This window comes from Mastomys coucha, unplaced genomic scaffold, assembly GCF_008632895.1.
Source record: "Mastomys coucha isolate ucsf_1 unplaced genomic scaffold, UCSF_Mcou_1 pScaffold22, whole genome shotgun sequence".
Classification (NCBI taxonomy): Eukaryota; Metazoa; Chordata; class Mammalia; order Rodentia; family Muridae; genus Mastomys; species Mastomys coucha.
Genome location: NW_022196905.1, coordinates 224,848,037 through 224,873,159, shown reverse-complemented (window position 1 = coordinate 224,873,159; position 25,123 = coordinate 224,848,037). Strand labels below are relative to the sequence as shown.

The following is a 25,123-nucleotide window of genomic DNA, read 5'->3' as shown; positions in this document are numbered from 1 at the left end:
CACTAACGCTGACTTAACTGCCACACGGAAGGTGTGGCTGGCCTGCCTGTGCTGATGGAGAGTTCTCCAAGACTATACTTTGTCACCTTCTTGGGCCCTCTCATTCCTCTCTCCCCCGCAGCATTTTCCATCGAGGAGTCCAGGAGCTCAAGCAGGTAGAGAATATCAGCCGGTCGCCTTGGTTCTCTCACATCACCTCCTGCATGCAGGGTCTGGGTGTCATCCATGCCTACGACAAAAAGGACGATTGCATCAGCAAGTGAGTGGATCAGCCCCTGTTCCAGGGTCTCCCCACCTCATGGCCCAGCCCAGATGGGAGATCCTATACTGCTTTGGAATTGAGAGGGGGGATGTTGGTAAAGGGCTGGCAGAATCAGAGAAAGATATATATGTCATTCATTTATTCTCTCTCTCTCTCTCTCTCTCTCTCTCTCTGTGTATGTGTATGTGTGAGAGAGAGAGAAAGAGAGAGAGAAAGGCAGAAACAGAGACAGAGACAGAGGGTGGAGGGAAGGGACAGGGAGAGGGGAGAAGAGAGAAGACACATTCATCATGCTGTAGGTGAGCCCAGGGCCTTGTGCAAGGCCAGGTAAGTACTTCACCATTGAGCTACCCTGCTCTGTATGACTTTATGTGTTTCATTTCTTGCTAAATGGGTTCAATCTAGGAAAATATCGAAAAACATATACAAAAATCACTTGTAGGCCTCAAATCCCAATCTTACTCATATTTTCGTGTACTCTTTATATGCATAATCATAAATTGAAAAATCCCCAAATCTGCAAAGCTCCCAAACCCAAATCTTTTGAATACTAGTTGCCGTACTGCAAAGGGAAAAATCTCACTCTTGACCTCATGTGGCAGACTGTAGCCAAGACACAGGTACAGTAAAAATATGCATGAAAATCATCTGCAGACACCTGCGCACAGTGGCACAAGCCTGTGGTCCAGCTACTAAGAAGGCTGAGGCAGGAGGATCTAGCCTTGGCTACAGAATGAGATCAAAGACAGTCTCTCTCTCTCTCTCTCTCTCTCTCTCTCTCTCTCTCAATATATATATCATGGTGAGGCCTTAATGAGACTTAGAGAGTTAAGAAAAAGATCTAGGGGTGCAGCCCAGCGTTAGGACATTGCTTAGCCTGTGCAAGGCCCTGCTTTGAATCCCCAGTGCTGCAAGATACAGTAAAGCAAGTGAATCAATCACCTGCGGGCTACCATATGTGGCACAGAAGAATCCCAAGCCAGTTCTGTGCATAGAGTTGTTCTTCATTGCCAAGCTATCTTATTCTCCATAGACAAACACTCCAGAATTAAAAACAAAAACATACAACTAGGGCTAGAGAGATGGCTTAAGAACAATGGCTGCTCTTCCAAGAGGACCCAGTCTTGATTCTGATTCCCAGTGCATGGTAACTTACAACCATCTGCAGCTGCAGTTCTAGAGGAGTGGATGCCCTCCTCCTATGGCCTCCACAGACCCTATGCATGCATGTGGCGGCAGACATAAAATCAGGCAAACATCCATACATATAGAAGAACTAAGTTAATTAATTATTTAAATTTAAAGAAACACTAGTTAGAAACACTTCTGGTCCTAAGTATTTCAGACAGGACACTTACATTTCTTCCCATTCTTTTATTTTTCAACCCACAAAGTTTTCTTTCCAAAGGTTATTTTGAATATGGCTTTCATAGCACTGAATATTCTTTCACAATAAACACATTTTAAAATATTTTATTAGTTCTTTGAATCTCATATAATATATTTTTGTTCAATCTCCCACCTCCCACATCTCCCGAAGCCCTCCCACACATGCATGCAGCTTATGTAGTTCAACAAGTCTTGGGGTAGGGCCTGGCTCTGACTGTAGTCACTCTACCAGAAGACACCTCACTTACTAAACCTCTTTCTCTCCTCGTAGCTACCAAATGCCAGTGTCTTCTCAGCTGGTGGTAGGGTTTCATGCCCACCTTCCTTCTTCTCCATGCTGTGATTCTGTCTGGCTTGAGCTTGGGCAGGTCCTGTGCACACAGCCACAACTGCCATGAGTTCATATGTGCAACTGCCTTCTTGTGTTCCGAAGACACTTTCTTTAATGCTATCCACCACTTTTGGCCTTAAAATCTTTCTACGATCTCTTCCATGAAGACCCCTGAGTTCTGTGTGGAAGGCTGTGATAAGTATGTCCCACGTGGGGCTGAGCACCCACATTCCCACAGTCCCCCATTTGCTGTACGTTGGCCATCTATAGCAAGGAGAAGCTTCACTGATGAGAGTTGAGAGGCACATTGATCTATGGGCATAGCAAATTACTCCTATACACATATCTGACTGTTGGGATAGAGTCTTGATGTGCAAGCCTCAGCCCGTATGTGATTTGCAGTCACACACATCCACCTTCCCAAGCTCATAAAAACTATCTTGTAAAGTCTACATTTATGTATCGATTTTTATGTGTGGGTAGGCCAGCTTCAGAAGACTAGATTTGTGAAGACCAGATTAGTGGAGTCATGTAGCTTCAGACTTCTAACATACCATAGAAAACGTGTAAGTTACAACTTCTGAGCGAGGTAGTGGACTAGAAGCTGCCGCTGCTGTGCGACCCCATGGAGAAAAAGGGTCAGAACAAGAACAGGTGTTCTCTATTACAACAGAAAAAGGAGAGAAGAACACCAGACACCCATGAAGTAGTGACAGGATCTCTGGAGAGTACAAAGGGAAGGATGGGGACCCTCGAAATGCAAACTACTACTACACAGCTCTGGTCACAGGACTTCCTAGTGGTGGCAGGGGAAAAGAAAATTGTCACTGGGATTGCAGCCCTCAATGGTTGGCTGCTGAATTAGGGGGATGGGCACAGGGGAGCCACTGTGGGAGGGAGATGAATGATAAGGACATGCACTGTCTTCACAGACGCCACGGTGAAATGTACTATGTTTGCTAACCTAAAAAAAAAAATCAGTTGTTCCATATGAAGAACTACAAATAAAATCAGAAGAGATCTCCAAACCAACAGGTATACAGATGTCACCACAGAAACGGAAGAGAGAAGATGATAATGCCTGACATTGTGACGCCGCAGGTCAGAATGCTGCTGATGACTCTGAAGATTTGAAAGTTTCATGCTGGTCTTTTACCTGTTTTCCTAAGTTTCCTAGGAAAAATAATGAACAACTTGACAAAGGACACAAACAAGCAGGTGACGTCAACCTGGGACATAGAGAGGACCATTAGAGGGGGAAAAAAAGAGAGAGAAATTGCCTGAGAAAATCAGCAATATGGGTGAAAAGGTTACTAATAAGAAAGAGAAATTCATCAAGAAAACAAAATTAGAAACCAAACAAGTGGTGAACAACAACAACCAAAGCATTGTAGAAAGGCTTACCAGCAAACATGACAAGGCAGGTAAGGGGCATCAGAGATGGAGGGCAAGGACAGGCAAATCCTGTACCTCAGATCACTAAAGAAATGAGCATGACCAGAACAGCCAAGAACCCTGGATGCTGTCAAAGGATCAAATTAAAAGACCTCCCCCGGGGCTGGTGAGATGGCTCAGTGGTTAAGAGCACCAACTACTCTTCCAGAGGTCATGAGTTCAAATCCCAGCAACCACATGGTGACTCACAACTATCCTTAATGAGATCTGATGCCCTCTCCTGGTGTGTCTGAGGATAGCTACAGTGTACTTACATATAATAATAAATAAATATTAAAAAAAAGACCTCCCCCATCTAGAAAGAAATAGACATTTTGACTCATGATAGAACCCAAACCCCAAAATGATATAACCGCAGAAGGACTTCACTGTGACATTATAAGACATCAAAATACAAAGCAAAGGAAGAACATTACAGCTTGTAAGAGGAAGATGCCAACACCTACAAAGGCCTAAACATCAGAAAAACATGAGATTTCTTGTCAGCAGCCCATGCTGGGAAAGCATGGGATGATGTATTTCCAGCCTCCAAAGCAAGCAACCTCTGACCAACATTGCTATGTCCAGGAAAGCTATCTTTTAAAATTGATCTGTCAGGACAAGCAGAAACCAAGGTATTTTGTGACAGAAGCCGACACTACAGAAGATGCTTAGGAGAATGGTACGGGCAGAGGAAGAGGAAAACCACTTTTAGCCATAATGGCAGAAGAATCAGCTGAGCACTTGTGCCTCAGACCTTAAGAGGCAGGAGCAGAGGCAGAGGCGGGCAGATCTCTGAGTTTGAGGCCAGCCTGCTCTACAGAATGAGTTAGAGCTACACAGAGAAACCCTGTCTCACCTCCAACCCAAAGAATTGGACTTAACTCTCATATCCGTTAAAGAAGGCTTCAGGTGAAAATTACTCAGAAGAGACACGGCAGGAGCCACATGTGAGTAAAAAGAGTTATGTCTCAAGAGGACATGGCAACTATAAATACAGGCTGTGATGGATGTGTTGTCAGATGTGGTTCATCTTGCCAATCTGATGGGGAGGCGTTTTCCCAACTAAGGTTCCTCTTCCTAGCTGGCTCTAGTTTGTGTCATGTTGACAAACAACAAAACCAAACCAAAAAGTCAAACCAACCAAACAAAAAGGCAAAATTCAGAACAACCAACCAGGACAGGGTCCATTGTTGTGATAATCCTGACTGCAGTGTCTTGGGAACTAATGTATGTCTAGCATGTGGAGCAATTTGATCTTAACACAATAAATGTATATTCTCCCTCAAGTCACACTTTAACAAGGGCCCACAGCACAGGGGACAGAGTCTCTTCACATTTGGAGCTACAACTACTTGGCTTTTCCTTCTCAAAGGCCTTGGGAAGGGAAAGTGATAGACCTCTATCAAAACTCTTTATTGCTAACCCCAGCAAGGAGACACAAGCTTTCTGCAAGTCCAACGGCAGAACTTCAGTTGCACAGACTGACCTAACTGCACAGGACCCTGGGGACGGCAGTCCTTCCGTGTTGAAGGGGAGTGAGAGCAGAGTCTGAAAAACCATTAGTATCTCTACCACAGACGCCTTCCCCTCCTCTGTCCTTTCCTGGAAAGATAACAGATGCTGGGCACGGCAGCTTGCTCCTGGAATCACAATACTTAGGATGCTGAGGCAGAGAGATTGTAAGTTTTGAGGCTAACCTGAGCTACATAACAATACCCTGCCTCCCAAGGAAAGAGGATAAGGGAGAGGAAGCAGAGGAGGCACCGGAGGATGAGGAGAGGAAGAAGAGGAGGAGGAAGACGTGAGGTTGGTGGAGAAGGGGCTAACTTAACGTTTTCATCTCTACTGAGGTCTCCTCAGACAAAAGCCTCTACTGAGGACTTTGCAGCTTGCCTTACATTTAGTCAGCAGTTAGTCCTGTTACTCATTTGTTTGGTTCTTTTTTCCCCTTTCTTTTCCTTTACCTTTCTTTTTTTCCTTCCCTTCCCTCCCTTTCCTTCCTTCTTCTCTCCCCTCCCTCTCTCCTTCCCTCCCTCCCTTCCTTTTTGTTTTTGTTTTAAATAGATACGGGGATTCTCTGTGTAGCCCTGGCTGTCCTGGAGCTCACTCTTGAAGACCAAACTGGCCTCAAACTCAGAGATCTGCCCACCACTGTCTCCCGAGCGCTGGGATTAAAGGTGTGCAGCACCACTGCCCATCTGTTTGTTTCTTGATGCTATTTGTCTAGAGTCCTGCATCACACAGACACTTCTGGTGTACTGATCATGAAGAATGTCCATAGAGCCATTCGACTCTTTGCCCTCTAACAAACAAAACAGACAGACACGGACACTTGTTTCCCCATAGTTTCTCCTCTAAGAAGAGGCTCCCATCGCCAGCTTAGCCTCAAGTGACTGACAGGGGTCTCTGTCCTTGTAACACTTGCCTTTGGGAGAGCTCCAGCTTCTGATGTATTTTGCACTTTCCCCCACGCTACTAGAAAGACTGTGGTATTTGGGAAAGTAGTCGGACTAAGGCCTGGTATAAACAAAACAAAACACAAACAAACAGTAATTAGAATGGAAACAAAATAGGTGTGATGGTGTGTGGGAGCCATGTGTCTTAGGGATTTACACTCGAAAAGGCATTTCTTTTCTTCCCCAAATTCCCACCAATTGTCCCCACAAGTGCCTTCCCACTGGGTCAAGGGCCCTTTAGTGGGCCAAGGAATGAGATGTCTCTCATAGCTCACCTAAAACTTCAGTCCCTGATATTTTCTGCCCCGAGGCTCTGCATGGCAAGCAGGCTGTGTGCATGCGGTGTGTGAGCGCATGCGTACTTGCGAATACTGGGACTAAGAAACTTGTTTGTAATTAGGAAGCATTCTGTTTTTGCTTTTAAACACCTATCTTTTCTCTGAGCCCAGTTCTCTGAAGCTTCCACAGGGGGAACTAGGGAAAGGATCTGGAAGGAGCATTGCCAGGTGACCACCCACACGCCAGCCATTCTCCCCTTTCTACTGCTCTTTCCTGTTGACCCATCTCCCTACACAGATGCAAGATGTCACAGCGAAGGCTCACCGCTGCATTGCTGTTTGCAGTGAATTTTCTGAATTTTCTGGATCGCTTTGCTGGGCAGCACCCCACTGCATTCCGTGGCTGCGGCAGCCTCTTTGCACCCTGTCACAGAGGCAGCTTGAACGCCACGTTCACTCAGTACCTGCCCCTGAACTGAAGGAACTATCAGCATGCACCCTGTTTCTGTCTGGGGAACGAGTGGGAGTCGGTGCCTCAGGATTGGGTCTCATCTTGGATCCACTGGCTATGCCATTTTTCTGTGATTCTGTCCAATTCAAAGCCATGGGATCCAGGGACATGTAATAGGGATAAAATATCAGTTTCTTGTCATTGAAAAGATCCTCCCCCCTCCCTCCACAGCTTTTAAAGCAGTGATTTGGTTGGTTGGTTGGTTGATTGGTTGGTTGGTTGGTTGGTTGGTTGGTTGGTTTTGAAATGGGATCTTGCTGTGCAGTCCAGGCTAGCCTTGGGCTTCTGGTCCTTCTGCCTTACCCTCCCAAGTGCTGGGATCACAGGTGTGTGCCCCTCTGCCAGGATCGAATGATAATTTTGATCTTGGTAAAGGGAAGTGGTGGTGGTGGGGGTGAAAGCCCTTCCTTGTTAATCTACTACCACCACCATTGGCTACCCCTCTCTTTAACATCAGAGGAGCCATTTATATATTCTCAAGGCCTGTGAAGCTATGAGGTGAGGTTTTCTGCAGTTTTGTTCTTAGCTGTGGCTCTGGGAGAGATAGAGAAGGCCCTCTTAGCACCCTTGTCGACTGACCCATGAAATCTCTCCAAATGTGTACAAATCAAAGACATTTGTGGCAGCAGCAGGGGCTGGGTATATGTGCTCATAACATATGTAACATAACATGTAACAGTCACCATGTGGGAAGGTATTCTGTTAGGAGCTCCAGTTTCCTGTCAACAGTTGCAGAAACCCAGCTCTTACTTCCTCTGATTTTTTTTAAACTTTAGGTTTAAGACACTCAACGATGAAAACTCCAGCCACCTCCTGTACTTCAACTGCGCTCTCAGGTGGTTTGCTCTCAGAATGGACATCCTCATGAACATCGTTACCTTTGTTGTGGCCTTGCTGGTGACCCTGAGTTTTTCTTCAATCAGCGCCTCATCCAAAGGCTTGTCATTGTCTTACATCATCCAGGTAACTGCTGGTGCGTGGCTGAGCCTGGCCTATGGTGTTTAGATGGACTCAACAGGAGACTCAAAAAGAGACAGAGCTTTGACCACACACATCGTTGACATTTAGGGCAGTCGGGTGGGACTCAGGCACAGATGGATCTTGACTCTTGGCTTTGTGTTCTTCTGTGATGGCTTCCACATCATTGTGCAGTGGGCGACAAACTGTCTTTGAGATCTGTAGAAAGAGGAAGGAGCTGATGGGTTACATTTCTTCCCTTTACAGCCCATCGAAAGCCCAGGTTTTATGGATTGACTTGGGTATCCAATAACTATTACTAGTTTGGTAGGAGTGGAATGATTGATTTGGGCCAAGATGTGGAGCCACAGTCCACATCACCCCCAAATCACACAGCTGCTTCATAGTGGGACCAAGAATAGCTTCTAACTGGCTCTTGGCTGCTTGGGTTTTAATAATAATGCAAGAGGTGAGGACACATCATTCCCCTGTCCTTCAGGAACAATAAATGACTCCCTTCTCTGCTCTCAATGACACCAAGATGTTTCTGCAATTCTCACTTTGCAGATGAGAAAACTGAGAGCTTGGGCCATGATTTAGGCCAAGGTTGGTTCTTGAATTTTGTCCCTGGGAATGTGCTTCCAGTGTCCTGACTGGGAACTTTCTCCATTTAGTCCCTTTTCTCTGTGCTCTGGAATTTCAGGACAGATTGTTTTTTGTAATGTGGTCTCTCTCTCTCTCTTTTTTTTTTAAAGATTTATTTATTTTATTTATATGAGTACAGTGCAGCTGTCTTCAGACACACACAAGAAGAGTGCATTGAATCCCATTACAGATGGTTGTGAGCTACCATGTGGTTGCTAGGAATTGAACACAGGACCTCTGGGAGAGCAGTCAGTGCTCTTAACCACTGAGCCATCTTTCCAGCCCTGAATGTGGGTCTTTTAAAACATACTCTACTTAATATAGTAGAGTATATAAGTAAATAGTTTATTTATATATTTATTACTTTTATAAAAAGATGTATTTATTATATATACAATGTTCTGCCTGCATGTGTGCCTGCACACCAGAGGAGGGCATCAGATCTCGTTATAGATGGTTATGAGTCACGATGTGGTTGCTGGGAATTGAACTCAGGACCTCTGGAAGAGTAACCAGTGCTCTTAACTTCTGAGCCATCTCTCCAAACCAGGCTTATTTATTTGTTCACTTTATTTTTGCTGCAAGGTCTCGTTATGCAGGCCAAGCTTGAGTGTTTCCTGCCTCGGCTTCCCCATGCTGGGATCATAGGTGTGCTCCACTGTGATCCTCCATGTCCCACAATGCCAGACTCTGGTCTTTTCTGATGAAAGTCAGATCTTTTCTCAATTCAGAAAATGCTCTTCCTTTTTATTTTATTTTATTTTTTTAATGTCATGTGTATTGCTTGCACGTATGTTTGTGGACCTCATGCAGTGCAGTACCTACAAAGGCCAGAAGAGGACATTGGAGCTCAAGAATTAGAGTTAATGGGTGGCTGTGAGCCAACATGTGGGTGCTGGGAACCAAACCCAGGTCCTCTGCAAGGGCAGCCAGAGCTCTAAAGTGCTGAGCCATCTCCTGGGCCTTCTGCTTTGTGTTCTGGGAATTTCCCTCAGCTTTGTGTTTCAGCCATTTTTTTTTAATGTTCAGTGTGAATCAAGTTTTCACATACTCTCGTTCTCTTTTTCAGTCATTAAAGACTCATTTTTAAATGGCTGAAATATATTCTTATTTTTTCTAAGAATATTAATACAAATTATCACCCCCTCCCCAACAAAAAAAAAAAACCAAACCAAAACAAAACCCTTTTCTCTCTTCTTTGTTTGTATCTGTTTTCTCCAGGGTCAGTTTTTTTTGTCTTGTTTATCCAGTTTCTTGCTCTTTCCTCCTCGTGGTTGGTTTATCTATATCTCTTGGCTCATCTGTACTTAAGGATAGGAGAATGCTTTGGCTTTTCATGGTGTGCCTTCATGGCTCCCCTCCTGGAATATTCTCTAACTCTGTAGGTGCTGGGGCTGAGAATGTAGACATTTGCTTCCCTTTCCCAAAGCAGAAATGGGGCTATAGGCACTAAACACCAGAACTGAAGTGTTTGGTTTTGTCCCCCCCCCCCCAGAGTAGTATTCTTAGAGCCCCATAAATATTCCTCAGTTTATTAGCTCAATTTCTTTACGGAAGGATGCATGTGTACATACACACATGCTCTTGTGCATGCACTTAGGGGAAACATGTATATTTGAGGTTGGAAAGAAAATGAATGAGAAAAGGCACAATGGGTCCATAGAAGCAGTTGTTTCTAGACAGACCATCGCCAGTCTGCTTCTTGTGGCCCCCTTCTCACATGGGAGCCTTTTTGCTTCCATTTTAGCAAAGGCTGTCACCTGATGCTGTCTGGCAGAAATATATGACTTTTATGCACTGGAATCTCCCCATCTCCTGGATGTGGAAGGTCTTCTTTTTGAAAATACCAGCAGTATCATTTTAGTAGTGTGTTTGCGTGGAGGCTATAGAGAGTGTATAAACAGATGACATGACTAGCCCATGGTATAGTTAAGGGGACGGTTTTTATTGCAGATAAGAGAGACATGAGGTGGAAGAAGTTTAGGGGAGGGGAGGAGGTAGGAAGGGCTGGAAGACTAGGATTGACTTTGAAATGTGCCAACAGGGACATGATTCTGAGGGAGCCTGGATGCCAGCATGGGCTGTGGTGTGCTAATAGGTACCACAGGTACCTTGTGTCTCTTCTGCTGGAGTTGAGGGAACTGGTTCAGTTTGGTAGATGTGCAACCAGCTTCACAAGTTCCTGAGGAATGCTAGTCCTTATCTAATCACCAGAAACCCTCCTGTAATCCAGGTTGGGGTCATTTCTGCATATTTGGACTGCCTTCTGGGGTTTGGGGAACTGGAGCTTCCTTTTTACCTAACAGAGATATCCTCCGTGCCCTGGAGTAAGAAAATGAAGGTTCTTTGGGTAACCAGTTTCCCCCCTTGGTAGTGGATGTCTGCATCATTGCCTCTTAAATATCAAGCAGATGAAAGGTTTGCCTTAACTGGTCTAAAACCAGCTTTCTCCAACTAAGGACACACTTTTGGGCAATATTAACAGCTTTTTAGGAGAAGGTTGCCAAACACCCCTGCAGGGCCAGAGAAGAATATGCGTGCTCTGAGGTGTGTTAGCACTTGCTCTCAGCTGGCAGTGGGCCCTTTTGACATCAGTCCTGTCCGGGGAACACAGAATCAAAGTGGCGAAGCTTCACCGGAGAATAGAGGAACCCCTCCTAGAGGAATGAGGAATTGGTGTGCAATGCCAGAGGGAAAGGAAAAGAGTGCTACTTGATGTTACAGGTGCAGTGCTGAACCTGAGCTTACTTGGGTCTTCATTCGAGCCAAGGTGGGAGTTCTAGACCTGGGTGGGCTGCTAGGCACTTAGGCGCTGGTTCTCTCTCGTCTTTAGTAGAATTTATCTGTGGCCCTTCTTGGAAGCACTGTGCATTCTCAATCTGATCAGCTGTTATGAGGCAGGGGGTGTGCTTTTGGCCATAGTATTGCAATCAACCATCTGGGTGCATTCTGTCCACCAGGCCATGGGTTCTAGCACACAGTTCAAAGAAGATCTTGCCCCTAGGTAGGGGAATGGGGGCAACATCACCCAGGTTGAGGTCTACTGCTCCAAAAGAAAATGGGAAGATCTGGGCTAACTAAACAGGGAAGGTGGCAAGGGGCCTCTTGAGAGCTCTCCAAGGTCCTGGAGGGGCCCCACCCCCCATCTTATTCTTCCCACCCTTGTCTGGCTGCACTGCTCCCAGTTGCTTGCCAGAACTTTCTTAGGTTATGTTTAAGCATGATTCCTCTTCACACTCAAGTCTCAGCCATCTGTAGATTTGGGTATCAGGAGGATGATGGAGTGGTGGTGCCAGGTGTTGTAAGACTCTGATGAGCCTTAGCTACTGAGCACCCCCCACCCCCACCCCAGTGAACCACACAGAGCTGGAGATCAATGTAAAAGCAAGAGGAGTTTATTATTCCAGTGCACTGGGGCTGTCCTGCACCCAAAAGAGAGGCGACCTTGGACAGCTCATTTGGCCAGTTTTTATACAGTTTTCAGGGACAGAATAGAGCAACAGCCACTGGGCACAATATGATTGGTGGAACAGTGTGACTTTTAAACTGATTGGTCCTTAGGGAATGAGGTAGCAAGGACTTCCCTTGTCTGTAGGTGGCCAATGGTCAGTCCGCCCAATGGTCTTTCTGAGGAATATGTCCGGCCTTTCCCTTTCCGGAAGGTAGGGGTGTCTTCATGCTCTGGGCTTCCCTTATCTGCAGGTGGCTTCCTGAGGAATGTAATTAGCCTTTCCCTTCTGGGAAGGCAGGGTTGCTTACATGCTCCATCCATTGACTTCTCTCTCCTGGGAAAGGAGGGGCCTAGGCTATTCTGAGGTCTGGTGGAATTTTCCAACAGTCTTTAGCTAGTTGCCCTCTTCATTGTCACAGATCCCATTCCCTAAGATACCAAGGGACAACTGTGAAGATCCCAGTTTCCTTGCCTTGGGGTGGTGCACCTGAATAGTCTCGAAGAAGTTCCTTCCCTAGACTGGTCTCAGTGGTTTACAGTGCTCAACTCTCATGAGCACGGCTCAGTAGCCTTCTCTTCCCGCCTTTCTCCTACCTGCTCCTGTACTCTGCAGGCTAACAGTCTGCAGCCATTTTTGCAGCTTCTGCAACAAACCCCGTGAGCTTGGTGGGTTACAAGAGGGACTTATTCTCTCACAGTGTCAGAAGTAGACACAGTGCTTGTTGTCAAGGCCACCTTTCTCCTTAGGGCTCCAGGGAATGATCACATTTTGATCAGCTTTTGGAGGTTGAGCATTTCCAGAGGTTGGAATGGCACTGGTCTAACTTCTGCTTCTGTCTTCTTTTCCTCTTGTCTTATGGATCTTTCCTTTGTCTTTTATTAGGGCACTGGTAGGAACCAACTAGGTATGCAGGGTGCTTAACCTCAGCTGCAAAGGAGCTCTCCGAGGTCCTGGATCAGCAGGAGCAGCAGGAGCAGCCCTTTCACACAGCCAAATGGGCTAACTAACATTCCTGGGTTCAAGAGATTTGGGGTACAGATATATCCTTTGAAGTGGGGGGAAAGGCATACTACCACCTGTTCCAGTTTTGACTTGCACTTGGAAATCGGGAGTTAGATTCTGGGGGATCGTGGCTTAACGGGGGTTATCTTGGCAAATCATTTCCCGTAGTCTGTACCCCGATTTTTTTACATCCAGAGCAGGTGTGTGCAGTGGTCCTTTGGCTTCTGTTGGAGGTTTTTAGCTGTCTTTCAGTCCCAGATGTGGTGGGTTAAGGTGCGGGAGCCCGGTGCAGGGCCCCCACCAGGTGGCAGCCAGGAGCCAAGCCCTCGCAATTGAGCTCTCAGCGGGAATCTCCTCTGAGGGAGATGGGACTGGCTCACAGGAGTGATCAAGGTGGTGGGATGATTCTCACCATCTGGAGTGAGAGAGAAAATGTAAATACCATTTGTTTTTAAATACAAAGGAAGTGTTTAAGCTTGAAACATCCCAACTGGAAATGTGGCCTTCTGTGTTCCTGGCTGGGACTGCCAGCCTCTTTTGCATGTTGCTGGAGCCCAGCAGTAATTTGAAGTGGAAGGCTCCCCAGAAAGGTGCAACAGCAGGGACTGAGGGAGGAAAAGGGACCCCCAGTAACTATCTACCTGTTTCTTCCCAACAGCTCAGTGGACTGCTTCAAGTGTGTGTGCGAACAGGAACGGAGACCCAAGCCAAGTTCACCTCCGCAGAGCTCCTAAGGGAGTACATTTTGGTAAGAAATGAGGGAACAGAGGGAACCTGGCATGTCTTGATGTTTCTCTAAAGATTTATCTAAATTCTGTGTGAGTGTGAGTGTGTGTGTGTGTACATGTGTGTGTGTACATACATGCCTGTGGAAGACAGACATGTTGGGAGCTGGCGTTATAGGTGGCTGTGAGTCACCCAGTGTGGGTGCTGGGAATCAAATTCTGGTTCTCTGAAAGAGCAGTGCATGCTCCTAACCACTGAGCTATCTATCCAGCCCCCCAGTTTGCTCTTTTCCTCTTTTTTTTAGTTTGTGAATGGGATCCTTTTAGTAACTGGACTCTGATCTGTCAGCCATCCACTTAAAACCTGCATTCACAATCCAAACCCAAATTCCGTGGCTTGCTTTGGTTTCTGAAAATTAATATTTGATTAAAGTTAAAAATAGCAAAAGAAGGGCAGTGGTGGCACATGCCTTTAGTCCCAGTACTTGGGAGGCAGAGGCAGGTGGATTTCTGAGTTTGAAGCCAGCCAGGTCTACAGAGTGAGTTCCAGGACAGCCAGGACTATATGGAGAAACCCTGTCTCAAAAAAACAAGAAAAAAAAATAGCAAAAGAAGATCACTTCACTTCCTCTCCTTCTCCTCCTCCTCCTCCTCTTCCTTTTGTTTTTTGAGACAGAGTTTCTGTGACTGTCTTCAGACACACCAGAAGAGGGCAGGTTGTGAGCCACCATGTGATGGTTGGGAATTGAACTCAGATCCTCTGGAAGAGCAGTCAGTGCTCTTAACCGCTGAGCTGTCTCTCCAGACCAGCTGGTTCGCTTTTAAAATGCCTCCATGATTTGCCTAACACACAGATCTTCCTGGTGTGTAGAAGTCTCACTGTGAATGTAGAGGGGCTTGAAATCCCTATGACTGGTTCCTATATGAGCAGAAAGTGTTTGAATTAAAATCACATTTAAACTAATTATTCAAGTATACATTTTAAATTAGAATCTCAAGCACAAATTCATAAATACTATAAACATTTAGGGCATAAAATAAGCAGATTCCATAAACTAAAGACATGGCTAGTGCAGAATTGGTTTCTTTAAAAAATATGTTTATGTAACTCTTCTAGGGGTTAAAATGCTCCCTTAGAAGGCAAATCTTTACTCAGCTAATTGAGGTTACTTATTGACTAGAGACTTGGGCTGGCCAGAAACCCTGATGGGGCACTGGGGGACTCCTCATTGTTGGGAGAGCCATCATAAAGTGAGACAAAGGGCTGGTCTCCTAATGGAGCTCACTTTGTATTCATTAGATTGTGAGGTTTTAGAGATACTTATGAAGAGAAAGGAGCTCAATGTTTTGTCTGGTTTTCTATTTTTTTTTCTGCTGAACTTGGCCTTCTGCATTCTTTGTCGCCTTCCTGTTCTTAGCACCATGATGACTTTTGTATACACAGAAATTAGAATGAATTCTGCACATCTCTAGGTTCATCCTGGATTTGTCCTACAGCTTCACAGTCATTGTGCTGATGACTAGCCCAGGCCTTAAGGCCCAGTGAGAAGCGCCTTTTGCTTTCCCCCTGCATTATCCATCCTTCATTAGGTCCAAGTGTACGTGACTTTTCTTTTTATTCCTGGAGTTATTCAAGGTTGTTGTGGCTTCCAGGACTTTACAATTCCCCATTTCCTCTGTCTGGAAGGTTCTGGATAGAAATCCAGGAAGCTGTCATCCTTTCTGTATTGTAGGCCTCAGTTCTAGTATCGTATCCTCAGAGATGCCTTCATCAACCCTTAAATAATTTCATTCTGCTTGTTGCCACCTACCATATAAGCCACTTTTTATGTTTTATTACAATACTCTTCTTGATGTTGTTGTTTTGGAGTTTTTTTTTGGGGGGGGGCAGCATTTCTCTGTGTAGCCCCGGCTGTCCGAGAACTCACCTTGTAGACCTCGTTGGCCTCAACCTTACAAAGACCCCATTATCTCTGCCTCCCAAGTGCTGGGATTAAAGGTGTGCACCACCATGCCCAGCCCACAATACTCTCTTGTATTACCTAATGTACTCCCCTTGAGATGTGGACTGCTTTTTTTGTGAGGTATTCCTCATGTACCCCGTGTTGTCCTGTAACTCTCAGTCCTCCTGCATCAGCTTCCTGAATGTTATAATTATGGGTGTTTAGCACTACGTTGAGCAGACGTCACGTTTCTTGAGTACAGGGTTATGGGTCTCATTTACCACTGCAGGCACCGGCACTGACAGCTGTGGAGTTAGTGATTTAAGTCAGTGGAGACCAGTGGCTAGCAAGTTGGTCAATGGTTCTACTTCTGCTTTTCAGACCTGTGTTCCTGAACACACTCACTCCTTCAAAGTGGGGACCTGTCCCAAAGACTGGCCGAGCCGTGGGGAGATAATTTTCAAGGACTATCGGATGAGATACAGAGACAACACCCCCCTCGTTCTCGACGGGTTGAACCTGAACATCCAAAGCGGGCAGACAGTTGGGATTGTGGGAAGAACGGGCTCTGGTGAGGACACACTCTGCATTTGTTTCTTTGGGGTTGTTTGTTTGAACTTGCTCTCCATGTGCCGGTTAAGCCACAGCAGAGCGATGTGCTGGATTGTTATTTTCCCCCAAACCTCTTTACTGTAACTTAGGGTTTCAGGCTGAACGGATGTGGAGAGTTGGAAGCAAACATACAGTAGCTTTTGGATTAATTAAATGAGAATAATTGTGGAGAGATGAGGCCCAGAAGATGAGTTGTGTGCTAAAGGCCTCTGCTGGAACCGGCAGGTTAATGGTGTTAGGGCAGCCTGGTCCCCCAGCGTGAGCGATGTCTGCCTTGCAGAGTCATCCACACGGAGCCAGTTTCATTGCATTAAAAAATCCCCTTAATTAAATGCTTGGACATGATGGCGGCAAAAGCTGGTGTCGGATTCATTATTCTTGCTCTTATTGTCCCCAGGAAAATCATCACTGGGCATGGCCCTGTTTCGTCTGGTGGAACCAGCCTCTGGTACCATCTTCATTGACGAGGTAGATATCTGCACTGTGGGTCTGGAAGACCTCCGGACCAAGCTGACCATGATCCCCCAGGATCCTGTCCTGTTTGTAGGTACAGTAAGGTAGCTGTTTTCAATCATCGTGCATTCCTGTTTGGAGACGGTGACATTGAGCCAACCAGTAGTTGAGAAATTGCTGGGCCAGGGCTGTTCTTGGCAGTCTTAGCCCAGGGAACTGGGCTGCTGGCGTCTGGTTTCTAGTAAAGCTTTGGAAGGAGCTGGGGAATAGTGTCCTGAGCCTTGCTGGTATTTCAGGAGCTATATTATTAAACCATTTTATCATTATTAATATAACATCATCATTATATCATTACATTATTAGCACCAACGTATAATTAGTAGTGATATTAATCGTTTTAATAATGTTAGTAATACTATTATTCGTGATTTTATTACACATAGAGTGCGCAGATAGCACAGTTGGCCCAAACAGCCCTATTTTATGCCTGTGCTCCAGCATTACACCAGGCTTAGCAATGACCATGCTCAAAAGTCCCCCACAGTGCACGGTGGATTAAGTGGTTCCCTGGCCTGTGTGTGCTTTTGGCAAGTGCATCAATTCATTCCCACTACAGGACAGAAGCTGATCAAGTATAAGGAGATGAAGGATGCAACTTACACAGCCTCAGGATCTGGTGTCTAAGCACAGGGGGATGCGAGTGTCTGAGCTGGTCCAGGGAAATGGAAACGCCCTCTTATTGGGCACTGGATGATGTAGGGAGACTGTGCCTATTTAAAGCTGATCACATGAGTGATGCATCTCAAAACACTCAATTCACATCCTCAGTGGGGCCTGTGATCTGGAGCCATGCTTCTTGATGCTGAGACTGAAAGGGATGCTGGTTTCTTTCTTTTGTCCTTTCTTTGCCAAGAACTGCTTTGCTCTACACTGATGCAGTGGACCCTGGTGTGGTTGTGTTTGCTCTGCCTCCTCGTGGGGGTTTTCACTCCTGCCTGTCTCCAAGGACTCTGCTCCACCACAGAGTTGTAGGTCCTTGGTCTTGGGGCCTGGCCTGAACAGGCTCTTCTCATCCCACCTCTTCTTGTCTCCCAACAGGCTACAGGGAAGGTTCTCAACTTTTATAGCTTCTGGGAGCCACTTTGGGCTTCAAGATATCACGTCTCCTTCCGGTCCTCTCACCTTCCTGTTCTCCATTGTATCCTCCTTGAGGATCCAGCTTGCTTTCCTTTGGTTCATTGCAGGTACAACTTGGATCCCTTGGGGAGTCACACCGACGAGACACTCTGGCACGTTTTAGAAAGAACGTTCATGAGAGACACAGTAAGTCTCGGGGCTGTCCAGCATGTGTCCACTCCCAAGACCGCCACCCCACATACCTGTTCCTGGCCAGGTTTACTTGCAGGAGTGACATACATCAGCGAAGTTTAAGCCTTCCTTGCTCCTGATTATTAAAACCCACCACAGTACTATTTGTCAGCTCTGTGGCTGATTCAGTGCACAGCTCTACATACATCATCTCCCTTGGTCGTCTGCATAGCCCTTGGAGGCTGGTGCTCTTATCCTTCATTTTTGAGTTGACAAAGTTAAAGCTTAAAGGAGTTATGTGTCCATGCCAGTGAGTAGCAGGATGGAGACTCAAACCCAGGTCCATCCGGGTCCAGAGTCATGGAGGGCCTGATGATTCGGCCTATGGCCTCACTGACTTTATCAGAACAGATGAGCTGAAGAATGATGAATGGGTCTAGCTTGTTCTGGGATTGCAAATGTGGCTGGCTGGTTTGAGTTCTAGGACATAATACCTTGTCCAGTTAAGCGGTGAGGTCAGTGGCCCCTGGGTGCCAAGGCAAACATCTCCCAGAGCCACTTTGGTCTATTGTTATGGATAGACAGACTTTGTCTCAGCCTTCTGGAAAACTCTGCCATCCCCTCTGTGCTTTATTCTTGAAAAGTTGCAACTCTGCAGGCCATTTCCATTTGCTTAAATGTTCCCTAGAAGTATATAGGTGATTTGTCCTTTATGGTGAGTCATAGTAGCTTTACATTATTAACATCTCCCTGGATCTCCCTGCTGCTTGTTTGCAGTATTGAAATGATTGCTATTTTGTACTTTTCTTTCCCATTGTAAAATAAAGCAAGCTGATGAATGCAAGAGGAGGAGGGCAGGGGCAATCAATAAGATGATACAGGAAGATTTTATAGATCACCAGGAGAAATGTGTCATTTTCTATGTTTTATAGATAATGAAACTCCCAGAGAAATTACAGGCAGAAGTCACAGAAAACGGGGAAAACTTCTCAGTAGGGGAACGCCAGCTGCTTTGTATGGCCCGGGCACTTCTCCGCAATTCAAAAGTAAGGAAACAGCTTGGAAAATGGATTGGTCAAATTTTGGATATTCCCTGCAGTGCTGCTCAATCCGGGAGGCAGAGACACAAGTTTGTCTTTCAGCAAAGACAGAGCACTGCAGTAATTTAAGAACCAATCGCTTTCTGTTAAGACAACGTTGTGAGGGGTAAAAATTGAGAAATAACAGCCATTCCCTAGAGCAGCACCTTCCTTATCCGGGCTTCACCTTGGGAGGTCTCGATAACGCATTCTCTCCACTCTTAGGAGGCTTGAATTTGAAAAATATGCTCTCAACCTTTTCCCTTTGTCCCTGAATAATTCTGAATCCTTAGGCACAGTACTTAGGACACCGAGAAAGCCACCAGAATACTAGCATATAAGATTTGAAATTTTTTATATATACTTTCTTGAGTGACTTAACCAGTCTTACTTACTGATTCTAAGAAAGAAAATTCCATCTCTCTCTCTCTCTCTCTCTCTCAACAAATCCCATTTTATGGGGGCTGGAGAGAGGGTCCAGTGGCTAAGAATGTTTCTTGCCCTTCCAGAGGAACTGGGTTAAATTCCCAGTATTCACATCATATGGCTTACAACACCTATAACTCCAGCTCCAGGGTGTTTGATTCCCTCTTCTGGACTCTGTCTGCACTTGTATGTCTGTGTGAATGGACCCACACATAGACACATACATGTACACATAACAATTGAGAGAAAGAAAGAAATCCTATTAGCCAGGCATTCATAATGGTGAATTCACTCACTGTGAAGTAGCTCTGTGGCTTCGTGTAAGACTTGGACCCTTCACATGTGAGGAAATTAGATAAGTTGGCGATGTTAAGTCCAATGAGGGGTTGAGGTTAAACCTTCAAACTGTAAAATCCAAACAACACTTTGGCAAGCAGAACAATGCTCCTCTCAACTCCAAAATGGTATCCTTGTCATGTACCCCGAACTTGTATGAGAACATTAAAGATCTTGAAATAGGAGAATTGTCTTGGTTCTGGCAGGTCTAGTGTTTAGCATATTCCTATGTGTCTATATGAGAAGCAAGCAGTAGAGTCAAAGAGAGCTGCAGATGTGGTGGCAGGAAAGGTCTTGGGCTGAGGAATGCAGGCAGCCTGCAGATGCTGGAAAAGGTAGAAGGGCTGCTTCCTCAGTCTCTATTGCAGGATTTCCGAGTTCTTAGATCCAAGGCTATACATTTTCCTCTTTGCACAGCTTTGTCTTATACAATGCTTCTTTCTTAACAGATCATTCTCCTTGATGAAGCTACTGCCTCCATGGATTCCAAGACAGACACCCTTGTTCAGAGCACCATAAAGGAGGCCTTCAAAGGCTGCACAGTATTGACCATTGCTCATCGTCTAAACACGGTTCTCAACTGTGACCTTGTCCTGGTCATGGAAAATGGGAAGGTGCAGGAAGTTCTGGTTGGCATCCCCTCCTCAAAGGCTTTCCCCGTTAGGGCTGTGTGTTGTATATAGTTTATCTCCCTGAAAACTTCAGCTCTTCTCTGATTTTCAGGTGATTGAGTTTGACAAGCCTGAAGTCCTTGCTGAGAAGCCTGACTCTGCATTTGCGATGTTACTAGCTGCAGAAGTTGGACTGTAAATGTCCCATGGATGATTTGAGAGGAGGCAATGGATGTGTGAGAATACAAGCCCAAAGGTGGAGTCAAGCGGCCCTGGTCACACACACCCCCTTCCCACCCATGGAGCACAGGGTGAGCTGGGGCTGAGATGTGTCCCTTGCTCTTCTGGTCACCTCTCTTGGCAGACTCAGGGTTGGTTCTGGATGGTGAAGTGTGCAGACAAAGCTGGTGGGTTGGAAGCTGCCTCTTACTTCTGAAAACCCTAAGGGTCCCTCATGTGTCCTCACCAATATTATATAATGTCCAACAATGGGAACATTCTAACTTTCTGTCCAAAAGCAGTAAAAACAAATGAGATGGGAAAATGCCCAAGGCTGGAGATGACAGCTTTCCTTGATTTTGTTACCAGACAAGAGAGAAGGGTTTTCTTTCTGTTTAATTTCATTCCACTCTTAGCTAACTATGTGGCAAACAGTAACCACACAGATCTACAGCATGAAAGACTGATGATAGTGTTTGGCATGAGATTTTTTTTCAAAGAAATCATATTGTATGTTGCAATTGATCTGTTAAAATAACCAGAAAGCAAAACACTGGGGTTTCTGAATAAATGACATTTTTATATCTTCTTTATCAGTCATTAAAATGCAATAAGAAACCAAATGACCCTGAAATGTTGCTTTGCAATTATTTTACTGACGTTGTCTCTCTTTGAACGATGCCTTCTAACAGACTTCCCACTGCCATCTCCCTTGGCTCAGTAATGAATCTATACAATTGTTCACCAGCCTCAAGGTCTTTTATGAGGATCAGAGGAAAGACCTACCCTGTAGCCCCAGTGTGAGTCCTGCTAACTCAGAGTGATATTTGCTATTCCTTGGATTGAGGGCCCTCTTTTTATTTCTGGTGAGGACAACAGGTTCTTGTGATGTCCCCTGTACTTTTTTCCAGCCCCAGCCCACACCTCATGTACAGTATGCAGCAGTGTGGTCAATAAAGCTCCTTCCCAGCCTTGGTCACACACTATCCAGCATCCAGAACTTAGGACCATTCAAGAGACACAGCAGTCCTGCCTTTCAAGTTCACCAGCATGATAGAAGATTTATCTAGGAATTTCCATCAGACAGTCTGGGATGGTTTTACTGGTTATCAACTTGACAAGGCCTAGATTTATGTAGGAGCTAAGCCTTGGGGGTGCCTGGGAGGGAGATTCTACATTTCCCCTGCATAGAGTGGAAAGACCCACTCTAAATGCAGATGCCAACATTTCATGGGTCTTGGGGGTCTGGACTGAATGAAAAGGAGAGAGGTAGTTGAGCTCCAGCTTTCATCTGTGTCTACTTCCTCACTGAAGACACACTGTGTGACCAGCTGCCTCATGTTCTTGCTGCCATGCTTTCTCCACCACAATGAATGGCATCCATTTAAACTATAAGCCAGAAGTAAATTCTTGACTCTTTGAGTTGCTCTGTCAAGTATTCTATTCGCAGCAATGAGAAAAGGAACTAATACAGAGAATTAGAACCTAAAAGCGGTACTGCTTCAGCAATAGGCCTGACCCTGTCATTTACGGGGTTTTGGAACTGGCTTGAGGGAGGAATGTGGAAGAATTTGGGCTAGAGACATCCTGGAATGCAATAAGCAGGGTTTGATGGGACATCCCAATGGGAATGTGGAAGACCAGACTGCCAACAGGGAGGAGCACAGTAGAGGCCTAGCATTTAGAAGTTCAAAGGCGAACTGGGCTAGAGGCAAAGACAAATTAAGTCCCTGTATCCTATGCGTTCCATGAGAACTCAGGTGAGGCTGTGTCGGGAAGGAATGGACTAATTTGTTTAATGGAAGGAATTTTAAGAAAAGGTGGCATTCAGGCTGTGGCATGGTTACTATTCACTACCCTCATCCACTTCTACAGTGAGAAAGAGCAACAAAAATGGAGTCGAAAGACATGAAAAATGTGCTGGTTATAGGTGGGGAAAGGAGTGACCTCAAACTGGGAGACAAGGCAGCTGTAATTCTTAAGGAAATTGCACTAGTAAACAGAAATATGTGCTCTGCATGGAGACACTATAAAAAGAAAAGAAAAGATGACAGACAGATAGACAGACAGATGTGAAAACAAAATTCATTTGAAAGGAGAGCGCATGAATTGAAAATGGGGTTTCCTGCTCAAAAACAACTGCCTAGGGAAGTATTTCTCTAGGACCAGCACCCAGAGGCCACTTCAGCTGTGTCCCAATGGGACCAGGCTACATCTTGAGCTGTCGGCAGAACTTGGAATATTGTTCACCTGATATGGGTTTTCCAACATAGCTGAAAGCCAGGGAGGAAACACAAGGAGGAACACTGCTCATTAACTTGTCCTCTGTCTTGCTTTCTGTAGCATTCTCCTAGAGCCAGGCCATCTGCTTAGGGAAGGCGCTGCTCATAGTGGGTTGGAGCATCCCCACATCAATCATCAGTTGATAGAAGTCCTCACAGGCACTGCCTCTTGCCAGTCTGACCAAGGCAATTCCATAACTGAAGTTCCCCTTTTCTAGGTGTCTCTAAGTCATGTTGAGTTGACAATATAGACTAATCAGCACAACCATTATATGGTTCAGAGCTAAGAGCTATGTTTAGAATAAAGAGATTGCCTTAAATCTCTGAAGAGTTGGACTTTGAACTTTTTAAAGCAGTGTTGTAATTGTCAAAAGTCATGGGGACGTTTGAAGTTGAAATGAATGCATTCTGCATAATGAAATGATGGTGAGCCTATTGGGGCCAGGAATCAGAGTTTCAGCTGACAGGATAGATTTATGATTGTTAATATCATCAGCTTGACAGTGGGGGTTTCCAAATTGAGTTAATTTAGATGGAAAAACCCTAAATGTAGGGGGCACCAACCCATAGGTTGGGATCCAGAACTGAACACAAAGGAAACATGCTGTTGTGAGCTTTAGTTCACTATCTCTCTGGCTTCTCTAACTCTGCTTTCTGCTTCCATGTGTTCCCCACTCTAATGTACCATATCCCTTCTTAAGTTACTTCCTGTCAAGGTATTTTGGTCACAACAATGAGAAAAGTAACACCCTATCCAACAGCTACTGTGGCAGAAAATTGGCTGGTAGGGTTCACCTCCCCCCAGCCATTCTGCATCTGATGTCTGGACAGGCCTCAGGCTAGACTAGAGGGGTCAGTGCAGTTGGGCTCAGGAGGAGGTCTTAGTCAAGTCTGTTAAAGCCCTTGATAGGCATTTCCATAGAATCCTGCTATCAGTACATAGGGCACCCTCAAAAGGATGTGGGTGAATTTCTTCCAGTGAGGTGATTTCTTCCATGGACAGCTTCATGACAGCTGTGGCCCTCCTGCGAAGGGACACTCATATCATCAAACTTAGAGCCACTGGGCTTAGGACAGGTTGCATAGCTTCTTGATTGATACCCAGTTAATTCTTTGACATGACAGTCTGTCTGGGCTATCCCTGGTGGCTGTGGGGAACCCACGCAGTCATAACTGGCATGTTATATGGATGAAGAATGCTTGATTTTCCTCTCCAAGTCAGTCTGACAAGGAGCCCATGACTTCAAGGAAGGCTTTTATCAGGGTCCAGGGTAGCTGCTCCCTCAGACATTGTAAGCAATGACTCACGCCCCGTGGCTCCTGTCTGCCCATGCTCTTCCTGTTGTGCTGGCAGGAGAGAATTCTGATATTGATCCTGATGTTTGCTGAGCCTCTGCAGTGTGCCAGACACCATGACAAGCAGTTTTTTATGAATCACTTCACCTAATCCTTACCTCACCCCTCGAAATGCAAGCTGAGGCTTCCTGAGGAGAAGAGTTTAGCTCCAGGCACCCAAGAAAGAGAGAACAGAGGTAGCAATTGAATCCTGGCCAATCTGATTCCAGGGGCTTTGCTCCTAAACCCTCTTGCCCATTCTTCTGGCCTGCTCAGGGACAGTGACAATTGTCAGGATCACACAGGGTCAGGGAGTAACTCCTGGAAATGTGGTTGTTGGCATACAGAATATAGGATGGTTTCCATGAAAGCCCGTGACCTTCACCACTTACTCTCACTGAAATGTCACCCAGGGTCAGACTATGTTGGGTAGTCCGTGGTCTTCAAAGTAGGTGTGCTTTACTGAGTCCTTACCATGTCTTTTAGGGATGTCTACCTGCCATGGTCTGAAGTTAATGCCCCTTGAAACCTAATCAGAAGAACAATATCATTAAGAGCTTTGGCTTATAGGGAGATTAGCTAATGAGGGCAGAGACCTCATGTGTGGGATTAGTTTCTGTACAAGAAAGATTTGAGAGAGTTGGCTCACCATTTTAACCGTGGCAGACACATGAGAGTCAACATCCATGATGTAAAAAGCCCCATCTGGTACTACTTCTCCAGAACTATGAACACTCAATTTCTGCTGTTTATAAATTATCAAGTCTATTGTGCTTTGTTATTGCAGCATAAGCAGTACTGGTATTATCTTACTGATGGGGAAACCGAGGAACTGATAGAGTCACTAACATTACCCCACTGTTAGAATTTGAATACCAAGCAAGCTGACCCTCAAACCTGTTTTATTAATGACTTTTCTTATCGCTGTTTCAAAATACATGGCAGAGATAGTTTAAAGGGTGGAAAGTCTTATTTTAGCTCAAAGTCTCTCATTGTGTGGAGGGCACAGTGAAACATCTTAGTTGACCTCACAGCAGGCCAGGGAGCAGAGAGCAAGAGAGCAAAGGAAGTGAA

General features: G+C 45.5%; 1 protein-coding gene across 4 annotated transcripts in view; it reads left to right on the top strand.

Annotated features, from left to right (window-relative positions):
* Window positions 1-21,058, top strand: part of LOC116069785 (multidrug resistance-associated protein 9) — a 72,419-nt gene extending 51,361 nt beyond the window's left edge. For 2 of the 4 annotated variants that reach the window (XM_031340699.1, XM_031340700.1), the window contains exons 22-30: window positions 122-259; window positions 7,441-7,627; window positions 13,379-13,468; window positions 15,770-15,959; window positions 16,398-16,557; window positions 17,698-17,776; window positions 18,694-18,807; window positions 20,052-20,216; window positions 20,326-21,058. In XM_031340699.1, coding sequence (XP_031196559.1) covers window positions 122-259; window positions 7,441-7,627; window positions 13,379-13,468; window positions 15,770-15,959; window positions 16,398-16,557; window positions 17,698-17,776; window positions 18,694-18,807; window positions 20,052-20,216; window positions 20,326-20,412 — 1,210 coding nt within the window. In that variant the 3' untranslated portion in view covers window positions 20,413-21,058. Of the gene's footprint in view, window positions 1-121; window positions 260-7,440; window positions 7,638-13,378; window positions 13,469-15,769; window positions 15,960-16,397; window positions 16,558-17,697; window positions 17,777-18,693; window positions 18,808-20,051; window positions 20,217-20,325 lie in introns of those variants that run through there. The other 2 variants (XR_004110139.1, XM_031340701.1) reach the window with 2 other exon arrangements.
* The last annotated feature ends 4,065 nt before the right edge of the window (window positions 21,059-25,123 follow it).